At 31.5% G+C, this 21,175-nt stretch overlaps 2 protein-coding genes across 8 annotated transcripts; one reads left to right on the top strand and one right to left on the bottom strand.

Moving 5' to 3' along the window:
- The first annotated feature begins 5,345 nt into the window (after window positions 1-5,345).
- Window positions 5,346-11,416, top strand: LOC124830005 (uncharacterized). 7 transcript variants are annotated; one of them, XM_088103086.1, is made up of 14 exons: window positions 5,346-5,440; window positions 5,525-5,754; window positions 6,949-7,232; window positions 7,775-7,848; window positions 8,084-8,243; window positions 8,354-8,378; window positions 8,472-8,561; window positions 9,063-9,234; window positions 9,308-9,381; window positions 9,626-9,695; window positions 10,107-10,178; window positions 10,254-10,390; window positions 10,745-10,818; window positions 10,982-11,416. In XM_088103086.1, exons 3-14 carry the CDS (start codon window positions 7,040-7,042, stop codon window positions 11,035-11,037), a joined length of 1,197 nt encoding a protein of 398 aa, XP_087959212.1. In that variant the 5' UTR covers window positions 5,346-5,440; window positions 5,525-5,754; window positions 6,949-7,039; the 3' UTR covers window positions 11,038-11,416. The 7 variants fall into 7 exon arrangements, 6 of the variants coding, with proteins under 6 accessions (XP_087959212.1, XP_047159552.1, XP_087959213.1 ...); XM_047303596.2 differs by lacking the exon at window positions 5,346-5,440 and adding an exon at window positions 6,021-6,142 and having other exon boundaries at window positions 5,448-5,754; XM_088103087.1 differs by lacking the exon at window positions 5,346-5,440 and adding an exon at window positions 6,021-6,217 and having other exon boundaries at window positions 5,448-5,754.
- Window positions 11,417-12,211: 795 nt separating this feature from the next.
- On the bottom strand, window positions 12,212-19,566 carry LOC124830002 (uncharacterized). The gene is made up of 15 exons (XM_047303589.2): window positions 19,229-19,566; window positions 18,673-18,779; window positions 17,604-17,665; window positions 17,120-17,207; window positions 16,961-17,022; window positions 16,797-16,890; window positions 15,610-16,038; window positions 14,967-15,282; window positions 14,639-14,886; window positions 14,386-14,550; window positions 13,895-13,999; window positions 13,703-13,786; window positions 13,200-13,362; window positions 13,063-13,108; window positions 12,212-12,717 (listed from the first exon to the last, which is right to left on the bottom strand). The coding sequence occupies exons 2-15, from the start codon at window positions 18,769-18,771 to the stop codon at window positions 12,579-12,581; spliced, it is 2,100 nt and encodes a 699-aa protein (XP_047159545.1). The 5' UTR covers window positions 18,772-18,779; window positions 19,229-19,566; the 3' UTR covers window positions 12,212-12,578.
- Between the last annotated feature and the right edge of the window lie 1,609 nt (window positions 19,567-21,175).

Raw genomic sequence — 21,175 nt, 5'->3', positions numbered from 1 at the left:
ATTTTTTCTTCTCAATTCGTTTCTTGATCTTCATTAATTGATATTTTCAATGATCATGCTCATTTGATTAACTCGATAAAATCAACTTTAGTAACTTTCCATCAATTGCATGCCCCTCTTATGACATCCATTTCATAAAGAAACACTTGGTCACATGTTTCTGTAAAGGATAATGATACTTTGACAATCTTTTTTTTTACAATATTTTAATATCATTTACGTGTCATCTGTGATTGGTCCAAAATTACTCCACAATTAATAATAATAATTATAAACACCAACATGGATCAATCACAAAATAAAACGTAGATGATGTTAAAATGTTATCAAAGTATCATTATCATTCTGTAAAATATAATTCATTATCATTCTGTAAAATATAATTCTATTTGGTTTACAATTAACAAGGCTTAGTAGATGCGGATGATATCCAAATGGCTTTTGAAAGCAATATTAATTTTCACTAACACCTTTATTGTACTTCTAAGAGATATGAACCTTTATTTCTCTATCTTTGAAAAATTAGCTTTCAATCAATCAATCATTTGAAATTTGATAATCAATTATTCATATTATTGACCTTTAATCATATAACAACTATCTAATTTCTAAATATTTGTTTCCGATTTTTCAATACCCTTAACAATGAGTTAATGACAACTTTTACAAAATATTTCATAAATTTTATGCAATAATATTTTTTTCCCCCTACTATGTACTACGAGTATATGTGTATATTGTTAAATATACATGTATTAGTAAAATTATTTATACTACGTGTATATGTGTATACTGTTAAACATACATGTATTAGTAAAATTATTTGTTGAAATGGTTAACATGACAAAAAGTATAAGTTATTATATACTTAAATATGATATTTTATGATATCTTTTATATAGATTTTTATCGTATTTTAATTTCTTTTGAAACATTTATAATTATAGCTTATTTTGTTTTTAATTGAGGTGAGTTTTTATTTCGAATCAATTATGTTACACAACAACAAATATTTTATATAGAGTACTTATATAATTTAACTGTACAATTTTCATTGTCAATATCAAATCTGTATCACTTGTTAATTTCTTACGATAGGACTTGATACTCGTTAGTAATAAAAAACTAATAAAAGTTTTGGAAAAAAATGTTTAGCATATCTCTTATTCAAATTTTAAGTTTCAAATTCAAGTAATTAATCTGACATTCAAATAGTATATTTACGAATATCCAACAACTAGACACCCATTTTATCTATTTCCACACTACTTCCCTCACATAAAATTATATTTACAATTATCTAATTCGTTTCTATAAAATGTATCCAATATATTCCTCAACATCATTTATAATCGAATTACCAGATTCACATATTCTGTGATATATATAATTCAATTTCAATTACAAAACTGAGAATAATAATTTTAACTTACACAAAAAGTTGAATTTCATAATTTGATTTTAAATAACTTCTTAAACAAGAAAAAACGCTCTAATATCTCCTAAATTTCTAAATATATAAAAAAACTATCTTAAGAATATAAACATATAAATTAAAACTTTAGTACTGTATTAACTTTGTAGTAATTTCGATGTCCTAAGTTGATTAAAAATATAAATTCCTAAAGCTCATACATGACAAGGAAAGGAAATAAAAATAAATAGTAGGAGAACTAAAACCTTAGCCAAATTAAAATTCGCCAAATTAAAATTCTCGTTGGATGAATTTGATCTACACTATCGTAAAAGTACGGATGGCAAATAAAAACATAAAAGCAACGTAGATAATTTATAATTTAAATAATAATTTTTTTAATAAAAGATATTTTATATTTTTAAGTTTAAAATTACCCAACTCCAATAAACCTGTGAATCATCATTTCCTCAACTTGCCACATGTACTAATTATGAGTTTGCACACTTGTTGTCCTTCGAATGTCCTTCTTTCAATTGTTTTTCATATTTTTTTTTAAATAATTTGGAAAATAAGCTAGTTAAATGACAAAGTGTTTTTGTTTTTTACCTTTTTTTTTCTTCACTATTCAAATACAGTCAAGAACGTGTGCTTTTACCTGTTATATTTATGGTTTAATTGTTCATACACCGAAATGATCATCAAATGTAGTTGGAAAACAAGTCTCAAGCCTTATAAAAAAAAATATTAAATATTTTTTATCCTAAACATTAATATTAAATTAAAATTTAATATTAATTAGAATTCTTCTATTTTCTAAATTTTAATATAGCTTAGTTATCAAATTTTAAAAATAAACAAATACAGTTTTTCTAATTCAACATTGTCATATCTATTTACGTGTCAAAATCTATTTTAAGAGTTATTTATATTGTTCGAGATATTTAAATTTGAATACTAACTTATAATATCATTTATCGATTAAAAGAATTATTGATTCTTAAAGTTTGAAAAACAAAATTTCTTAACTTTTTGGAAATAAAAATAATTTTTAATTTTATGTCAAAATTTATGGATTATAAACATATTTAATTACAAAACAAATCTATTTGTCACTATCAACACACAACAAAAAAGAAAATAAACAATAAAATTCATCTATATCGAGTGTAATATAAATTATTAACTTAATTAATAATTAGTTGATATGTATATTTAGACATTTAATTAGTTTTTTTCTTTCGTATTTGTTTTTTACTCAATCAAACTCTTATTTTTACAAATACTTAATCTAATATTTTCAATTAGATTGATTAAACAAGAAAACTTTGTGTGTGAAAATCTAGAGTCTATAATGTGTCAAAATTTGAATCTTTTTAATACTTTGAAATGTTTCTGACATTAACAAATAATACCTTCTAAATAAAATATAACTCAAATTTTAAAGAATAACATTTTAAATAATCATGTTTTTTTACAACAATAATAACTCGATTAATTTTTTTCTAAAAAAATAAAACATAATTAAAAAATTATAAAAACTAAAATAAATAAATGGGCTAAATAAAAAAACAATATCACTAATTAAATCTATATTTTTCTTAAAGCTAAGAAAAACTTAAAAAGCAATCTCAACTACCGTTCAAACATGAATGGTGCCAACAATTATTTAAAGGGCATCATTGCTGAAAACCATGGTTCTAAGCATGAAACCATATCCTCTAAATATAAAAAATCTTCCCCCTAATTCAATGCATGCATGCATACATACATACGTGTCTGTGTCTCTATATATATATATATATTATTATATATATATATATATTATTGTGAAATAATTTTGAACTAATTATAAGAATGTATATATATATATATATATATATATATACGTGTCTATATATATATATTAGTGTAGAATAATTTTGAACTAATTACAAGATGATACGTAGGTGATATTAAAATGTTGTCAAAAAATATTGTTAAAGTAATATATATATATATATATATATATATATATATATATATATATATATATATATATATATATATATATATATATATATATATATATATATATATGTGACATGATTGTGAATTATGATCTTCAACCACCAAATCCCATTCATTTCTGCTCTTTTGTTTGTAATAATTGCAAAACTATAAACTATAATTATATTTAAATAATTATAATTAAAATGGCTCAACATTATTATTTTTTATAACTTGAATAGTGGTTCCCACATTTGGATCTTTCAATTTTTGTTGAAAGCTAAAGGTCAAACACCCCGCTGCTCAAATAAATTATAGCTAAACAGTGTATAAAAGATAAGGGAGCCTTTAACATTTATCCCTTGCTAATATTTTTTTTAGCACTACTTGTATTGTGACTGAATAATATAATGTTATTTCTTTTATTAAAAAATACTTTTAATTAAAGACTATAAATAAATTACAAAAAAAATCTCTTTTAACTTGATTTTAAAAATATAAAGATTCACTTATACTAAAGTTTCTCCTGTCACTTTAACTTTAAACGTATAAGGATAATTTATTTATTTTCACAAGTTAAAAAAATACTTTTACAAAAAGTGAAAATCAAAGACAAACTAACGCGACAAAAACATATTCTATACACACACACACACACACATATATATATATATATATATATATATATATATATATATATATATATATTTATTTTATCTCTACTATACCAGTGATATTTATCTAAAATAACTCATGACCTCATTAAATTTATCTCCACCTTTCATGAATATACAGTTTAATCTTAATTTATAATTACAGTTTCATGGATATGCACTAATTATAATTACAAATTAATAAAAAGCAATACTTAAAGAATGATATTGAAAAAAAAAAAAGGAAAAGAAAAGGTCAGCGTGAATTCGGCTGCATGCTCAACCCGAATTTTGAGAATCAATATCATTCTTTAAATATTGATTTTTAAGAAAAAAAAAATTCTAAATCAGTCTCATTAATCTTTCTCTCCATTTAAACTAAAAAAAGTTCATTCATTTTAAAGTAATTATTTTAGAATAAAGTTGAAAAGTACCTTACTCATTCACAAAATAAATTTGAATGAAGAATTCATATTTTTTACAAAAAATAAACAAAATTTTATATTTATGATATCGGTTGCAAAGTTAAGTGAGAAAATAGGTGACTAGAGACACTAGACCAAACAAAAAACCATATTTAAGTATATTCTTAGTGGTTATACTAGCCATACCATACTTAGTATGCAGTTTTTTCAACTATCTGTTTTCTTGAAAGTGATAGAACACCACAATCGTCAATGCTACTCGATTCCATAAGCAAAATACTTCATGATGATTCAAACGTGTCTACAACTTTCCAATCTTATATTATAATGTTAATTCGTGAAAACTAATAGATATAAGTTTTTCTATATTTCGTAAATTGTATTTTTTTATTATAAATTTGGTGTGGTTCTCATATTTTATATTTATTACTTTTTAATAAATAGTTGATAAAAATTTATGACGTCAACATATTCATAACAATGGTTAACATCTATTTATTTAAAAAACTATTATTAAAAGAAAAAAAATCACCGAATTTATTTAACTTTAAACTAACTGAATAAAGGAAACGGGTATCTAAGCATTGTGTACTTTTTCTTGATTATTTAAAATACTAAACAATTTTTATATTGATTAAACTTTATAATTTACATTATTCACGTTTTAAAATTATTTGCTCAACTAATAGTCAACACCCGTAATATTATTCTTTGTTCATCTGATACACCGTAATCGAGGAGACAGATTTATTTTCCTGGTAAATTTTGATATACTAAAGTTTTTTCAAGATTGGGTTTCGAGAAATGCGTTTGGTGATGTAATATTAAATTATAACTTTAGAAGAGTGAGTTAGAAATATATATATATAAAATAAAAAAATGAAATGAATCCTTGAAAGGAACACCAACCTGTAATCCGTTGGAGAAGGAAAGAGAAGGCTTAACGGCGGGAAAAGAAGGTAAAAGCTGCGAAAAGCAAACAAAAACTACCAAACCAAAAGCAAACTCTCTCATCTCATCTTTAGGCCATTTTTTATTTTCAGAACCAAAAGAAGAACAAGAAGAAAAGCAAAGCAAGCGCGCCATAATCTCTTTCTCATTTTTCGTTTTCTTCTTTGATTCTCTCTCAAAAGAGAGGAACCAAAAACTAAAGCAGAAATAGCGAATGAAACCGAGATTCTACAAGAAAGAGTGTTTCAGTGTTCGCTCTTGACTAGATCTGCGTCCTCTTCGTCATTCTTCTGATCTTCTTCTTCTTCTTCTCTTCTTTCAGGTACTTGCATTTCTTCCTTTCTTAGATCCTCGCTTTTGCAGTAAGCGATTTCCGGTTTCTCAGTACGAATTGCAACTTGAAAGCCTTCGATTACTTTTTCAGGATTCGATAGTTTATTCTATATGCATTATAATGTGAATGTTGCCTCTCAAGAATAGAAAACACTGTTTCTCTCGCTCTGTTTTTGTCACTTTTTTTGGCTGTGTTTTTGCTGGATTTCGTTTATGTCATGATGTCCATTTTCTTCGATCTTCTGTCTCGTATAGTTTGTAGGCATTTCTTTCCGCGTAGAATCTGCGGAATGCATATGCGTGATCGATGGTTTTGGTGTTTGTTTGCCGAGAAAATTAGGAACGACATTGAGCGAAGTTTAGACGCTTACTTCGAGGTAAAGGAAAAAAGAATCACTGCAGTGCACTCAACTGCAAATAATTGAAAAAAAACTCTAGCACTGATAATTGAGGTTCGCTTTTTCTTTTTTTTTTCTTTTAAGTTTTTAATTTCTCATCCTGACATTTAAAAAAAAAATTAAATACTTATTGTGTTTTCTCAGAACTTATACTGTTTTTTTCCTTTCTTTTTTTTCGCTTGTTTTAACATATATGTTTGCTTTTTTAGAGGATATATTCTTATAATGCGTTTTTGTTGAGATAATACTAGAACATTAAAGTCGGTTTTGAGTAATAAATTCACACGTTTGATTCGTTTTTACGCAAACGCATTATTGTCACGTTCATGATCTATGCAACTGCTAGTAATTGGGAACTTGAAATTAAATCGGGCCATCCAATTCAGTGTGGGAGCATGAGTAAGGTTAGTATTATTTTCAGGGGTGGAGAGAGAGTTATCACTACGGTTTGTTCACTTTATTATTGATAGCTATAAAGAGGTGAGGAATTATATGAAAGACATTTGAGGTACGATTTAAACTGTCGGAATTAGAATTTATTCTACGATGATTGGTAGGTAATTGTTGGCCGAAAAATGGAATGACAGGCAGGACAAGTGAAATGAAATGACTATCACTATTCACTACCAAAGAGAAAAAACAAAACCATAAGTTAAATTTGACCCAGAAAGCTACCCAAACCTCCCCCAAGACTTAAGTTCTTCTATTATTTCATTTAAGGATTAGTTAAAATAGTAATGGAGCTACAATGACAAAGGTGAGTCTTTTTCTGAAAAATAATGCAGTACAGGGAATGGAATAGATGATCATAAAGGAATGACTCCCATTTCTTCTGTGTCCCATTCATGTTCTGCTTAGCAATTTTGTGTAGAAGAGATGGAAGCTGGGGAAAGTAACAGTGGTAACGAGAGGCGTATCATATCCAAGGATTCTTCGTGGTTCAGTCAATTCAGAAATGCATCCAATCCATGGATGGCAAGATATGCCTATGCGTTGATTTTTCTTGTGTCAAATCTTCTAGCATGGGCTGCCCGGGACTATGGTCGTGGTGCTTTAACAGAAATGAAGAGTAAGATTTCTTAAATCCTCAAAGTGGTGAATTTTTGCATCCCACCGCCATAACATTTAGTTTTCTAATGCTTCTTTCAGATCCAGCATCTATGCTTAAAATTTCTATTTATTTTTAAAAATTGATTGTTTTCTTCTTTCTAATGGCTATTGGTTCCCTGAAGATTCACCATCTTAACATGTAAATCTGACATCTTGTCTGAATGCATGCATTATTTTATAAAGATCAATCAGATGATATGAAAAATATTCAGTAATGCACAATGTACTTTGGTATATATTCAATATACAACTTTTTATGATCAAAGTGGAATAAGCATTTATAAATTCAGAACAGAAAATAATACCTATTTAACTTTCTATTTAGTAAGTTGGACTTCTTAAATGTTAGCAAATCATTCAATTCAACCGAGAGAATTTTTGACACACACCTCGTGTACACTCTCGGGACTACTGAGACCGTGTTCCCTCCATTTAAAGCTGTTTACGTTTAAGCATACTATTTTCATGCGATGCTTAAAATCTAATATATTGAGCCTACAGGATTAAAAGGATGCAATGGTGGAAAAGACTGTTTGGATGCTGAAGGTGTTTTACGAGTGAGCTTAGGTTGCTTTGTATCCTTTCCAATTATACGCTTGACAATTGTCGGTAAAGGCTTTGGGTAAGGTTTGTAGAAAGGAAATCAGTAGTAATTTGATTAATCAATGATTTATGTTTGTTTATGCTAGGTGGAAAAATTAAATTAGAAATTAATGAATTGGCAAAGAGTTATGTCATAATTATGTAATTTTATCTTAGGCCAATGGAATAGTCCAATACTATTTAAAATGAACCTTAACCCGAGTTTAGATATTTTTTATCGTAATGTTTTTGTCAACTGCTCGTACTTCTAAACTGAACGATGTGAGAGATACATGGCACTCTGGATGGTGGTCGGTCAAGATTGCTCTCTGGGTCGTCATGACTATCATCCCATTTTTACTCCCTTCTGAATTTATACAGATTTACGGTTAGTAAGTTGTATTTGCATCAAGCCTCCTAGAATTAATTCATTCTCTGAAGTATCAAAAACGTAGTTATTATAAACTTGTCATTCCTCTGATAGAATACTTTTGGCAGGGGAGGTGGCTCACTTTGGTGCAGGGTACATTTTTAACCTCTTGCAAATAATTTAGTCTTGCCATTCTTTCTACAGTCATCTATGAATATTTAAAATATTGCTGTATTCCTTTTTCAGGGTTTTCCTTCTTATCCAACTAATAAGCATTATCAGCTTCATTACATGGCTGAATGAATGCTGTGAGTCCGAAAAATTTGCAGCACGATGGTAAGATTTTATCAGTTAAAGAACTAACAGAAATGCATGCATCCTGAACACGAACAATAGGCTTGAGAAAATTGCAACTGTATAAGTTTTCGTAGTTTTTTAATTTAACGATTCAGCAAGGCATGCGCATTTGTTTTCGGATATTGAATAATTGATTGTTGTGCTGATATAAAGACAAGGGAAAAAAAATCTTGATTTTCTACATCCTTATCAACTTTTAATTAGCATTAAAGGAACTCAAGAGTCTAGAGTGGGATAACCAGTTATTGTTTGATCGAGTGTGGTCTAGCTTATCTAGTTATCTTAGCAATTTAGCAACTTGTGTAGCGAGAAGTGAGAAGCGGGGCAACAACCCGAAAATCGTGCTTGTGCAATTTATCCCGTTTGGTCTTGTAAAACATTGATGTGGTTTCGAACAAGTTGATCAGTTTATTTAAGATAATATCAGGGGATTCAATATTCTGTAAATGTTTATGTGCTTAATCATCAATTACCACGCAGCCGAATTCATGTGATGTTGTTTGCGACGACTGCATATGTTGTCTGTTTGGTGGGGATAATTTTGATGTACATTTGGTATGCACCAAAGCCATCTTGCCTCCTCAACATTTTCTTCATTAGTTGGACCTTAGTACTTCTCCAACTTATGACAAGTGTGTCTCTGCACCCAAAAGTAAGATTTTCCTAGCTCAATTCACTTCATCATGCAAGATTTGATGTGGAATTTCTAACTATATCTGCAATAGGTTGATGCTGGCATTCTAACTCCAGGGCTGATGGGACTTTATGTTGTCTTCCTTTGTTGGTGCGCCATTAGAAGGCAAGCCTACCAATCTTTGCTTGATAATTTTGGATTAGCATCGATGTTGCTGTCCAAAGCATTTAGTCTCTATTGTTTTATAGTGTTATCTACCAAAGAAGGCATGCGAGTAACACGATTCATAAAGAAAAGCGTCTTAATATCCAAGTCTTTTAATTTTTATTCATTTAAGCTTATGCAACCCCTCTTAACTTCCTGTTTTTATTTCTATTGGCTTTGAGCTTTAGAATATTTTTTAATGCAGTGAACCTGCAGGAGGAAACTGCATCAGGAAGTCTGACTCTACGACAAAAACAGACTGGCTAAGCATCATTGTAATATACTTCTACTTCTATTATGTTTTTTGGAGAGTAATATATAACTATTCTTGCTTCATTGAAATTTGAAGAGTCAAATAAGTAGAATATCTCTTTAAACTATGAACTTACAAATATATATATATGTCTGTTCTATATTCGACTTCGAGTCTATAGCTAAGTTTTATGCACATTCATAATTACGTCTTTCCATTTAATTTAATAAGAGCCAGGAACAAACTAATATTATTCCCAGAAAATATTAATCACTGTTTCGTCTATTACGAAAATATTTAAACTCGTAAAGACGAAAAATATCATCATATCTTTTTTATGATGCTTGGTAATTAATTTTTAAACCGTCTGAATCTTTAACCCCGATTACTAATTATGGATTGGTTGACCTATGTCGATTGCTATTGTCGACAGAGCTTTGTTGTTGCAGTACTAGCAATCGTTATTGCGACATTTTCAACGGGCATAGACTCCAAATGCTTCCAGGTTAATTACAAACTCTTAGTTTACCTTGATTTTTTAACATTATGTTCTCAATACATATCTGACAGATCCCTGCAGCTCAAGAAGGACAATACACCACCAGCAGAGGATGATGTACCTTATGGCTATGGCTTCTTCCATTTTGTTTTTGCCACAGGAGCAATGTATTTTGCTATGCTATTGATTGGGTGGAATAGTCATCATTCTATGAGAAAGTATGGGTCTCCTCTCCTCCTTTAGTTGTTCCATATTATAATACCATAGAACACAAAAAATTTGGTCCCCGTTAAATTTTAAAGGTTTCTTATTTGCGTGTGTGTGTATATATATGAATACAAAACTTCACTTTACAAGCTGTGGTTTTATAGAATTGAATTAAGTGTAAAATTTACTTCTTAATCTATAATAATCAATCAGTCGGTGCTTAATCTATAACAATCAGTCAGTGCTCAGTCGAATATGTTTTTACTGATCGTCAAAGTTGCTCAGTTTCTCATTTTTAGTGCTATTAGCAAGTTCATACATGTTATAGCAATTTCATTAGATGTAATACCTTTATTCTTGTGCAGATGGACAATTGATGTGGGTTGGACCAGCACCTGGGTAAAAATAGTAAATGAATGGTTGGCAGTCTGCGTATACTGTAAGTATTTTTAGTAAAACCAAGTCTGGTCTGGCATCAAGATCTGAATTTTATCTAAACATAATAGAAGTCTCAAACTCATAAACGTTGTGCTATCAATAACTCTTTCGTATTATTATTGAGCAATTGATTCTCAACGAAAAATATTTGTGTCTTTTGGCAGTGTGGATGCTGATAGCCCCAATCATATGGAATATCAGACATATTGGTTCTACCTGAGAACGTCAGAAACATAAACCATTCTAGTTTTGATATATTTTTTTTCTTCTAGAATTACTATCTTCAGATAGTTCCATATCTCAGATGTACATGCAGTGAGACTCCTCCAGCTTTCAGATAGAAAAAGAATTGCAATTCCAAAACCAAGGAAATTCTCTGGCAGAAACCATTCTTTTTGAGTGGGCATTATACAGAAGCAATGGATCTGGCACCAATGCACATATGCTGCTTGGATTGGTTCAATATATATATATATATATATATTCCAAGGATGGGATTGAAATCACCACTCCCAACTTTGTTTCACTTGTTGCCCATCAATCAAATCCTGACACGTGGATTAAAATTTTTAAATATCTTTTTATTATTTTTTGTCTTACACCCTGTAACTGTAGCAATTACTCTTCTACCTTAAGTAATATTCTTCAAGTAATCAACATATTTCCCTCACAAACATTAATCAACTAAGCACTTCTCCCTAATCAATTTATTACTTCTGTTACTAACTGAATAAAAGATGTAATTACTTATTTCTTTCCAATATCATTAACAAATATTAAAAGACTATAATTTTGTTATTATGATGAAATGAAATTCGCTAAAAGTTGCAGAAAGAAATCTTGGTAGTAGAAATTCTAGATTGCATAATACTAAAATTAAATACGTAATCTAAGATACAATTTGAAAAGATTGTTCCAATTACCTAATCTATTAAAACAATAATTATACACTTCTAAAAACAACTAACCTAGATTGTATTACTGAATGAACTATTACGGAACTTGTTCGAAAACGCATCCTAAAGATTTTCAACATATTCAAAACAAGTTTTTATTTAATAGACAAAAGTATTGTAGTAAATGGTTTAAAGAAAGTATAAGACTTGAAGAAGAAAATACCTACTCAAAAGGACCCAAAAGATGGTGAGTTGTCGATCCCACCCAATTAAATTTTCATGTTTCGGCTTGACCAGAGTTGAAAATTTTTATTTCCCATTCATATTTGTATCAAAGTGACTTTTTATACATAGACCAATTCACTAAATATGTGACCTTTATCAATCATAAAATTTAAGATTACGTACTCCAGCGATAATGTAACAATTATGCAAGCATATTGTAAAAGGAAAAAAAAATAAACCACAATCACGTATAAAAAATTCAATAAACGGAGAGGCACAGAACTCAAACTTGAAAATTATTTAGCAGGGAGATTTCACGTACCTCAACGAATAGAACGACCTTACAAAAATTATGTGATTAGAAAATAATACAAGAAAATATAAAAAATAATATTAGGAGCACCTTTATCTCCAGGGCAGACTTTGCCTTCATCATTCCTGTAACAAAAAAACAAATTTACAAGGCCATGCGCAAATATTTTAATTCGAACCACGGGCTTGTGACGACCGACCATAAATCTCTCCATATGTGTTTCGTTTTGATGATCGACAAAACGACAGAAACTTCAACTATATTTGTACAGGGTGCAAAACATTGATGCATGACTAAAAAAGGGTGCAAGAAGACAAAAACTTCAGATCATCCGAAAGGGTTTCCTCCTGCCTGGAAGTTGTTTGGGGTAACAGCAGTTGATAACCTACTACCACTCAGCTGCTGATCTGAATTTGAGAAGCCAAAAGCAGTTCCCTCAGTAGTAAAATTCCCAAATCCTTGATGCCTACATATTCAGTTATAAATCTTAAGTGGAAAGGAGAAAGGAAAGTAATGGCACAGCCGATAAATTGTCTCTTTCCTAGAGTACTTCACAAATAATATTACACTCAATTCTTAGTATTCACACCAATACTCGTAGCAGCACACTCAAAACACCACAGCTGAGGCCCCGAAAATGCGATGCTAAAGTATGATAGTTTATTAATGAATACAGGATTAACTTCATTTTTCCAACATGGAACATTTTACGAATTATTTGACCCAAAAAATATTTCCAAGAGAAAAGAAATAACTACCGCACCCCATGCAAAACAGTAAATATTCAAAAGACTAAAGAACAATTAGTTACCTTGGCATTGGCATGTTAGAGACCATTTGTTGTCCCATGTATGCCCCTGAGATTTTAACATGGTTAAGGTAAGTACAGATAAAGAGCCAATTGGCCTGGGATGAAGTAGCCGATTGAGAAAATAGTAATAGAATTACCTGGTCCCATTGCGGGTGCAAGGGTTTGTGCTTGAGGAGGTGGCACTGATGCATATGATGATGAGGACGGATTCCAGGCAAGAGATGGATTACCCATGTTTGAAGAGTGCATTGTAGCTGAAGGTATTGGCAGAGCACCTTGCAGAGATGACATGGAAGGAAACTGCAACCAAGGAACACCAATCTTTCAGCATCAACCCAAACGAGTAATTAATTGGTGACTTAGCGTAATAGGCATATCAAATTTCAATTTTCCAGTATTTCCAAAGCCAGGTGATTAGAGAAAAATATAGGAAACGAATTCATGAGCACCTCAAAGAGATACAGACTAAAGTAATATAAAGATGAAAAAATACATTGAGTTAATAGCTCAATAATGGATAAATCCAACCCACGTTAAATATTAAATGTTTATTACAATACTCTAGTATGTTCTACAGAAAATAGGATCAATAGTGTATTTACTAGGAACAGGCACTAGTATATCAATGAAAGTCACATACTGTTGGGGCTTGGACTGGAGTAGGTTCGTTATGGACATCAAATGGATTTTTTGATTTTGATGCTTGTGGAAAACTTGGAATGGGCTGTAACAGAAGGAAGAAATTTATGAGATATGATTATACCACATTACTTGCCAGTAGAAAACAGTTTATGATAAAGTTGCAAACTCAAAAATTGGATCGTAATAGTACCACCGCATTATTGTATGGGATTGAAATACCCATGCTAGGTGGTAGACCCATTTGCCAACCTGGGACTGGAGCAGGGAAGGATGAATATTTAACTGTGAATAGATCCTGCAATTATCACGACTCCCCTTAGGTAAATAATAGACACACAAAATAGTCTGCATGGCATAGATGTGTAGATAACTAAGGAAAGAAATCATAATTATTAATTTGATCTAAAGAAATAAATCAAAATCATATAAATTCGATTTGGTGTAATTAGGGTCTGATTTTATTTCATTCTGCTTTTAGATTAGATACCTTTATAGGAAAGAATCCTTCCTGATATTCAATGAGATTTTTCTCAGACATTCAGGCAGATCCTTCCTTATTTTTCAGGCCTAGATTAGTGTACAGAACTAATTTCCTCTTCCTACTTATTATTCCTCTTTGTATTAATTTCATTACTCACTTTTCCGCAAGATTCATGGAGTAAAATATGAAGTGAAGAATACCTCCGGAAGTTCACTTCTTCCACTTGGCTTCATATCTACTGTAGACGATTGTAAAACAACACTGGATTTAGCCTCATTGGCAGACTTTGGGACAAGGTGCGACGGATGGGGCATTGACGTGTTTGGATGCCCTTGTATTGATGGTACCGAGGGTATAGTCCAGGGCTGCAAGAAATTTCTCAGTCAGGGTGAACAAATACCACATCTGAATAAACAGACAGAACGTTTGAGACAATTACACAATAAGACAAACCTGATTATTCAAAGCTCCACCGACTGGTGGTGTAGCTTGTTGAATAGAAGGCTGACTAGCAGCTGCGGCAAACAAAGGTTGCTGTTGCTGATACTGCAAACTAGCCCACTGTCCAGCATTATTCAGAGTCGATGCTGTCATCAATCCGGAAGATGTTACTGAAGCACCACTGTGTGGGAATGTTGAGAAGCCGCTAGCAATTGTACCTCCAGCAGCAGTAGCAGCAAGAGTTGATCCCGTCACAGATCCTGCAGGAGAAAAGAGGAGTCACTGAATAACAATTTTGTCATTAACCTCCTAGGAATAGGCATTGTAACATGGGGATCACCTTGGGCTTGGGAAACTTGAGAAGGTAAAGATACGGGTCCTGTCAATTGAGTAAGCATAGATTCAAGTGGATTAACGTTTGAAGGACCATGAGGTGTTTTTTCCTCAGGAGCAAAATCAAAAGATGCCCAATTGTTATCATTGGAATTTGCAGGCATCCCAAGTTCAGCCACAGCAGTTTGACGGGCTTGAGGAATTGATGGAGCAACAGATGGTTCAGGATCATCATCAAAATCAATAAGGCTCTTCAGAGTCTCGGGCTTAACTTCTACTGGGGTTCCATGGCTGGATGCTAAGCTACTGGATGATGCAGTTCTCTGTAATTACAATAGTCAATTATGATAATATTTTTTCCATAGAAAACCAATTTTGGGACACTTACAAGGTAAAAGGGGGAGAGGAGAGGGGGAGATCAGCCCACAAGATTCATAGTAAAAAAAGTAAATACTGAACCACATCACATAGATTTACAAGAAGATTTTGATCTAAATCAAATTCAATTCCATCATCGTATTTTATTTACGTCATAAAACCCCCTAAGGAACACCCTCTCTAGTAACTATTTATCGTAACTGCCCCGATTAACTGCCCTAACTCTAAACACTTATGGTTGAAGTAGATGGAACACCATCAATAATACCTACCTGCGTGAGTGTTGAGCCATTAGCAGCCAGACCACTGTTTGTTTTGGGCGGTTCACTTATTCGAAGAGGTACTACATTTTCTCCCAAGATCTCTCTAACAGGTCGGACAATGGGTGGGCTGGAAGAACCTGAATCCTTGGTTCGATCAGGAGAATGGCCTTCCAACTTATGATTTCCATCGGATATTTTATTATCTTCATATTTCCGTCCATCTCCAAATCTTTCTTCTCGACGCCAATCATTGATTATAGGAGGACGACCAGGACTTATCTTGTAATCACCACCATATTGCCTATTTTCTTGATCATATCCCGGACTTCTTCCACCAGGACTAGACCTGTCACTGTAACGATCCTCATAAGGAGGGCTTTTAGGTCCTCCTTGATACGTCTCTGTCCTCTTGTTTTCATAGAAATCATCCTTGTCACCCTGTATAACAATGTACTAGTTCAATCAATTAAGCAAAGACGCATACCCTACATGGCAGACTATACTATCCAAACAACAGGCGTCTGAATGTGTCAGATTCAAAAACAGAATTTTTCAGCTCCGGTATGGCTACAAAGCAGCACTAGACTAGTCATCATTATTACTAAAAACAGGTGCAACCTATCTTAAATTTCGGAGCAAATTTAAAAAAAGAGAGAGAAGATAGCTGCGTTTATTATGTATAATAAAACATTCATGTTCTCCAATCCTCTAAAAAAAGAAATTTAAAAAAGAGATTTATTTTTATTCAAACATCTCCTTTCGCTTTTGTTTTGTCAACTTGCAATTTTTATTTTGAAAACAGATACCAAATACATATAAATTGTGTGTTTTTTCTATATTTTTATGTTTTTGCTTGTTTTTTTTTTCAAAAAAGGGAATTATATTTTGTGCAATTTATTACCGGTACAGTAAACAAGTTCATAAATCTATGAACCCCTAAAAGAATATTCAATAACTTTTATCTTATTTTTAATCAAGAATTTCGTTGTTTTTGTCAGTGGGGAAGGGAAGGTACCCACACCACATATATACTCTGGTTTTCAATTCTGTGTTTATTATATATTGTTTCCTACTACTTTTAAAATTCGTATTGAACTTGAGTCATGCATCAATGTCTCATGGATTAAAATTGTATTCGGGATAGACTATTCTGTATCTGCTTAAAATGGTAAATCCAAAGAAAAACACTTAGGTACCTTGGCTCTTGGAGGTTTATCATTGGTCTTTTCACCACTGAATCTTCTATCCACATAAACATGCTTGATGAAATCCCGGAGCCTGCCAACATTGCTGGCACCAGAATGCAAGTCGGAATAATGCAGTCTGCAATTAACGAAAGAGCTAACAAGTACATGCTTACCTGCTATCAGGCAAAGAATGACGTTGTGGATCCCATTCTTTAAAATATATTTCTTTTGCACGCTGCAAATATTAGATATAATGAAAAACAACTTAAGAAATTTTAGCATGAGAGACTCAAGATATCTAGAGCAAGCTTTAGCGCACAAAAAGTTCACACCTGATTTCCACCTTCCTGAAGTGCACTAACTTCTAGTGCAGTAAATTTGGCCATTGATATTGATTTTACTCGATGTGTAAATTCTCGGCTAGAAATTAAAAGAAAAAGCAGTTGAGAAGAAAGGAAACTGAATCAACATTGTCCTATCTCTGCTACAGCAGAATATTTAAACAAATTACAATTTGTATAAAACTGCCAAAGAAAAAACAGACTTTTGTAGGCGTATAATTTATGAACAACAATCCATCAAAAACAGCATTACAGCAATACACAAAAAGAACAAGAAAAATGCGTCAAGTATATATACAGACACTCCAGCTTCATTGCTAGTGGGGTGTAGAAAAGATCATGAGGAAAACATATAGAAAGCCTGTAAACTGAAGGCACATGGAAAACTCGAGTTCATCAAATAGTATCTATTCAACAATCCTCAAAGCCAAATCATTATGACATCATTGAAATCAGAAAGGTTGTAAATACTTACTGTATTCCGCTACAGTTAGTGCATACAAACGTCCAGAAATTTGTGCACACATATTGTGGTCCCTAACAATGGAGAAAGAAAAAAGGTATCAATGAAACCACCTTTTCTCAAACATTAGCATCAAATTCAACAATTTTCAAGAAATGTCCAGAAGAATGCAATCAGAACAACAATATAAAAGTTGATAGAGATAACTCTCATATATCAAGGTCTAAAAACGATAATAAGCATGCCCAACAAAAGCATCCTATCTATCTTATAATCAGATTTATCACCATTTGAGATTCGTTTTTGCTTAGAATCCAGAGATTATCTGGTCGCATCTAATGTTTCCCCACAACATCTTTATAATAATTACAGACACATTTTGCAAAATCTTATCTATAGTCAATAATAATGAAGGCATACCGCAGAACAAGCTTGTAGATAATTTGGAAGTTTCTTGATTAATATCGAAAATCCAAAAAGGAACATATTATTACCGAATAAAGCCTCACTTGAAAATATTACAATATCTAACTGTAATACAATTTTCAATAATTGCAGTATGACAGTCAAATCAAACACTACTTCATATTGATGACATGCCATACACATCATACAATTTGTGCCATCCACTCTAGCATTTCCAAATACCATAAGAAATTGAGTCATGCATGTATCTGTTAACGGTTGGTCAGCAAAAAGCAAAAAGTTTTTTGCTATCATGTTTTCTCCACCATAACGTAAGGTGTGCAATGTTTCGTAGAGAGTCAAATGAGCCTACAACTCATTGCTCCAATGCATTCCTTCTGTCAGACCATTTTGTTTCCATTAACTAGCAATGTGATAACAGAGTCCAGGTGAATATAAAATCAATGACCTTGGGCTACTCGCCCAATTTCGCACCGAAATTCTTAGGGGTTTGAAGAGTAAGAGAAATCATTACATCACCATTGAATGTAGATCATATCAATGTCCCTCACCTTAACTATACTTTGCATAGTAAGAAAATTCACTAGCACAAAGATCACCAAACAATAACTCAATCCGGCAATAATTATCAAGAGAGCGAGGAAAAAAATCCTACCAAACTGTTACAGTTAATACATCTCCGATTCGGCGTGAGTTTGAGAAGACCTCGAATTATTCGTTCATTTTTCTCATCTTCCTTCAGTCGACTAGCCATCTTCACTTCTGTTGCACACATTACAGAACACACAACATAAACATCAATTCCTCATGAAAATAAACAAAATCCAATTAAACAAATTCAGATTCCTCCAAAAGCTACAAATCAATAAACTAAAAAACTTTCTACGCTGTCATCCAAAATCACGATCATCTGCGTTAGCTCCGCATAACCTCTAGAATGTTCCAGAACAAAAACGAAAACTATAATCTAGAACATTCCATTCCTTACGCAACAATTTTATCAGCAACAGAACGGCGAAGAGTGCAAAGAGGACACAAAAACAAACGATAATGAAAAAACAGTAGATCTGACAGTAGAGGACTAGGCTAGAAGAGTAAAGCGTTAAAGTGAGCAACCTTGTGAAGTGAAAACTGTTTGAAAACCCTAAAAGTTGAAGAAAGAGAAAGGATGCGGAGAGAAAAAGGAAATGAATGAAATGAGAAGTAGAAACCTGATTTTGCAGCAGAAGAATAATCAGTTACGAGTCTTGAACTTCAGCACCTTACAGCGCTCAAAGGAGAAAGAGACAGAGAGAGAGAGAGAGAGAGAGAGAGAGAGAGAGAGAGAGAGAGCGAGCAAGAGAAAGAGATCTTTCTGAATTGAGAAATCAGTTACAGCTTTGTACAGAGCTGAGAGAGATTTGCGAAACAGCATGAAAAGAGAAGAAGCCGAGAGAACAGAGAGGAAAAAGGAAGAATTGATCGGAAAAAAGTTTGTTATATTTTTTAAAGTTTATTTTTAATTTTTTTAGGACAGCCTCCAGCTGTGTGTGGAGGTTGAATTCATTTTACGGTTTGTTTTTAATTTGTTAGAACAGTCTTCACCCTGGTCATACTTGGCGACTCTATATTCCATTACATGCTTGACCATCACACTCCTCTCGTTTTACAAATATATATAATATGATTTTTTTTAAATAAAAAAACAAAAACAATGTATCGTGGATTTAGGAGATTTTCTTTCGACGTCATGTGATACAAACGTTGTTTCAATTTAATACATAGAAATCCTTACTGTGGTAAAATCGTGAGTAAAATTGATTTTAAAATTAAGTTACTTAGTTGCTACAAGTCAAACCTAGTATACTTTTTTTTATTTAGTGTAACAATGGTTAATTCATTATTTAAAATCAATTTCTTTATAAAAAAACTAGATATATGAATATTTATTAATTGGTATCTTTAACGTGAGTCTAAAGATTTTAACAACAAATTAAATAATTATTTTGTCTTGGTGTTTATCAACGAAAATAGGTGTAAATAATTTGAATGCATATAATATTTTGTATGAAGTGAACACGTGAAAACGCAACAATATGCGCTTTTTTATAGGCAGGTGTAGGTACACACTTAATCTCTTTACGAATGTAGTTAATAGTTATTTTCAAGATTGTAAATTAGTCCTTACATTTGAAAGAGATAGATTATGGTGATTGATGATGGGAGTAGGTACTCTCAACTTTATGTGCGAATCCTTATTATTCACTTTTAAAATATACAAAACATGTTGGTGTTATTTTAAAAATAATAATTAAACAATGTAAGATTTTACCTTTTAAAATATTACACAAAAATTACACCATTAAATTGAGTAACACACACACAATTGGACTCATAAATGATGAATTCGATTTAAGGAATGGCATAACTTGGAGACTGAGATTAGATTAAAAGAAAAATCTGGTAGTTAAAGAACATTGTTTACTATACCTGGTTCATGTAAAGGAGATAATCTAGTGCATGTCTTGAACAAATCTAAAAGAAATAGTGGTAAGTTTCAATGGTGTTGCTTTTTCAAACTAGTAACGGAAAAAATATGAGACGATAACCTTAATTTTTTAAACTATAGGGTTGCTTTTCAATCAAGGCTAACTTTTAGTAGAAGTTGATAATATCGAACTAAATTGAATCTTTGAAACAGTAGTTGGAAGGAAATGTGCATTGATCCAGGACTATTCGAATTTTCATGATTTGAGTGGATGACCGAAGTTGATGCGATCTTAATTTTAGAACGAATAGTGAAATTCGAACCGAATGAGAGATGATTCAAAAATGGAAGTCCTCAAGTAAGAGAAATGTTAAAAAGCAAAGGACTAAAGAAATTATTACAAGAAGCAAGTTAATAACTATCATTATTGAACAAATTTTAGCTACAATTAGTTGTGATTAAAATTTATTCTAGTCGTCGTTTTGATGGCATTTCGTATAATTATTACACATAACGACTACAAGACTTATAATTAGAACTACAAAGTAATCATTCTTCACGGATTTAAAACACTCATTCTGGTTAATTTTTACAAGAAGAAAGTTAGATGTTTGACTTTATATTTTTTATAAGAACCAATCTAGAATCTCTCCTGCATTAATATGGTTTCCTTTTTCAGAAAAAACACTTT

Source organism: Vigna umbellata, chromosome 1, assembly GCF_029865625.1.
Source record: "Vigna umbellata cultivar VRB3 chromosome 1, Vumbellata_1.0, whole genome shotgun sequence".
NCBI lineage: Eukaryota > Viridiplantae > Streptophyta > Magnoliopsida > Fabales > Fabaceae > Vigna > Vigna umbellata.
Note: the sequence above shows the minus strand (reverse complement) of the source record. Positions and strands in the feature narration are given on the sequence as shown.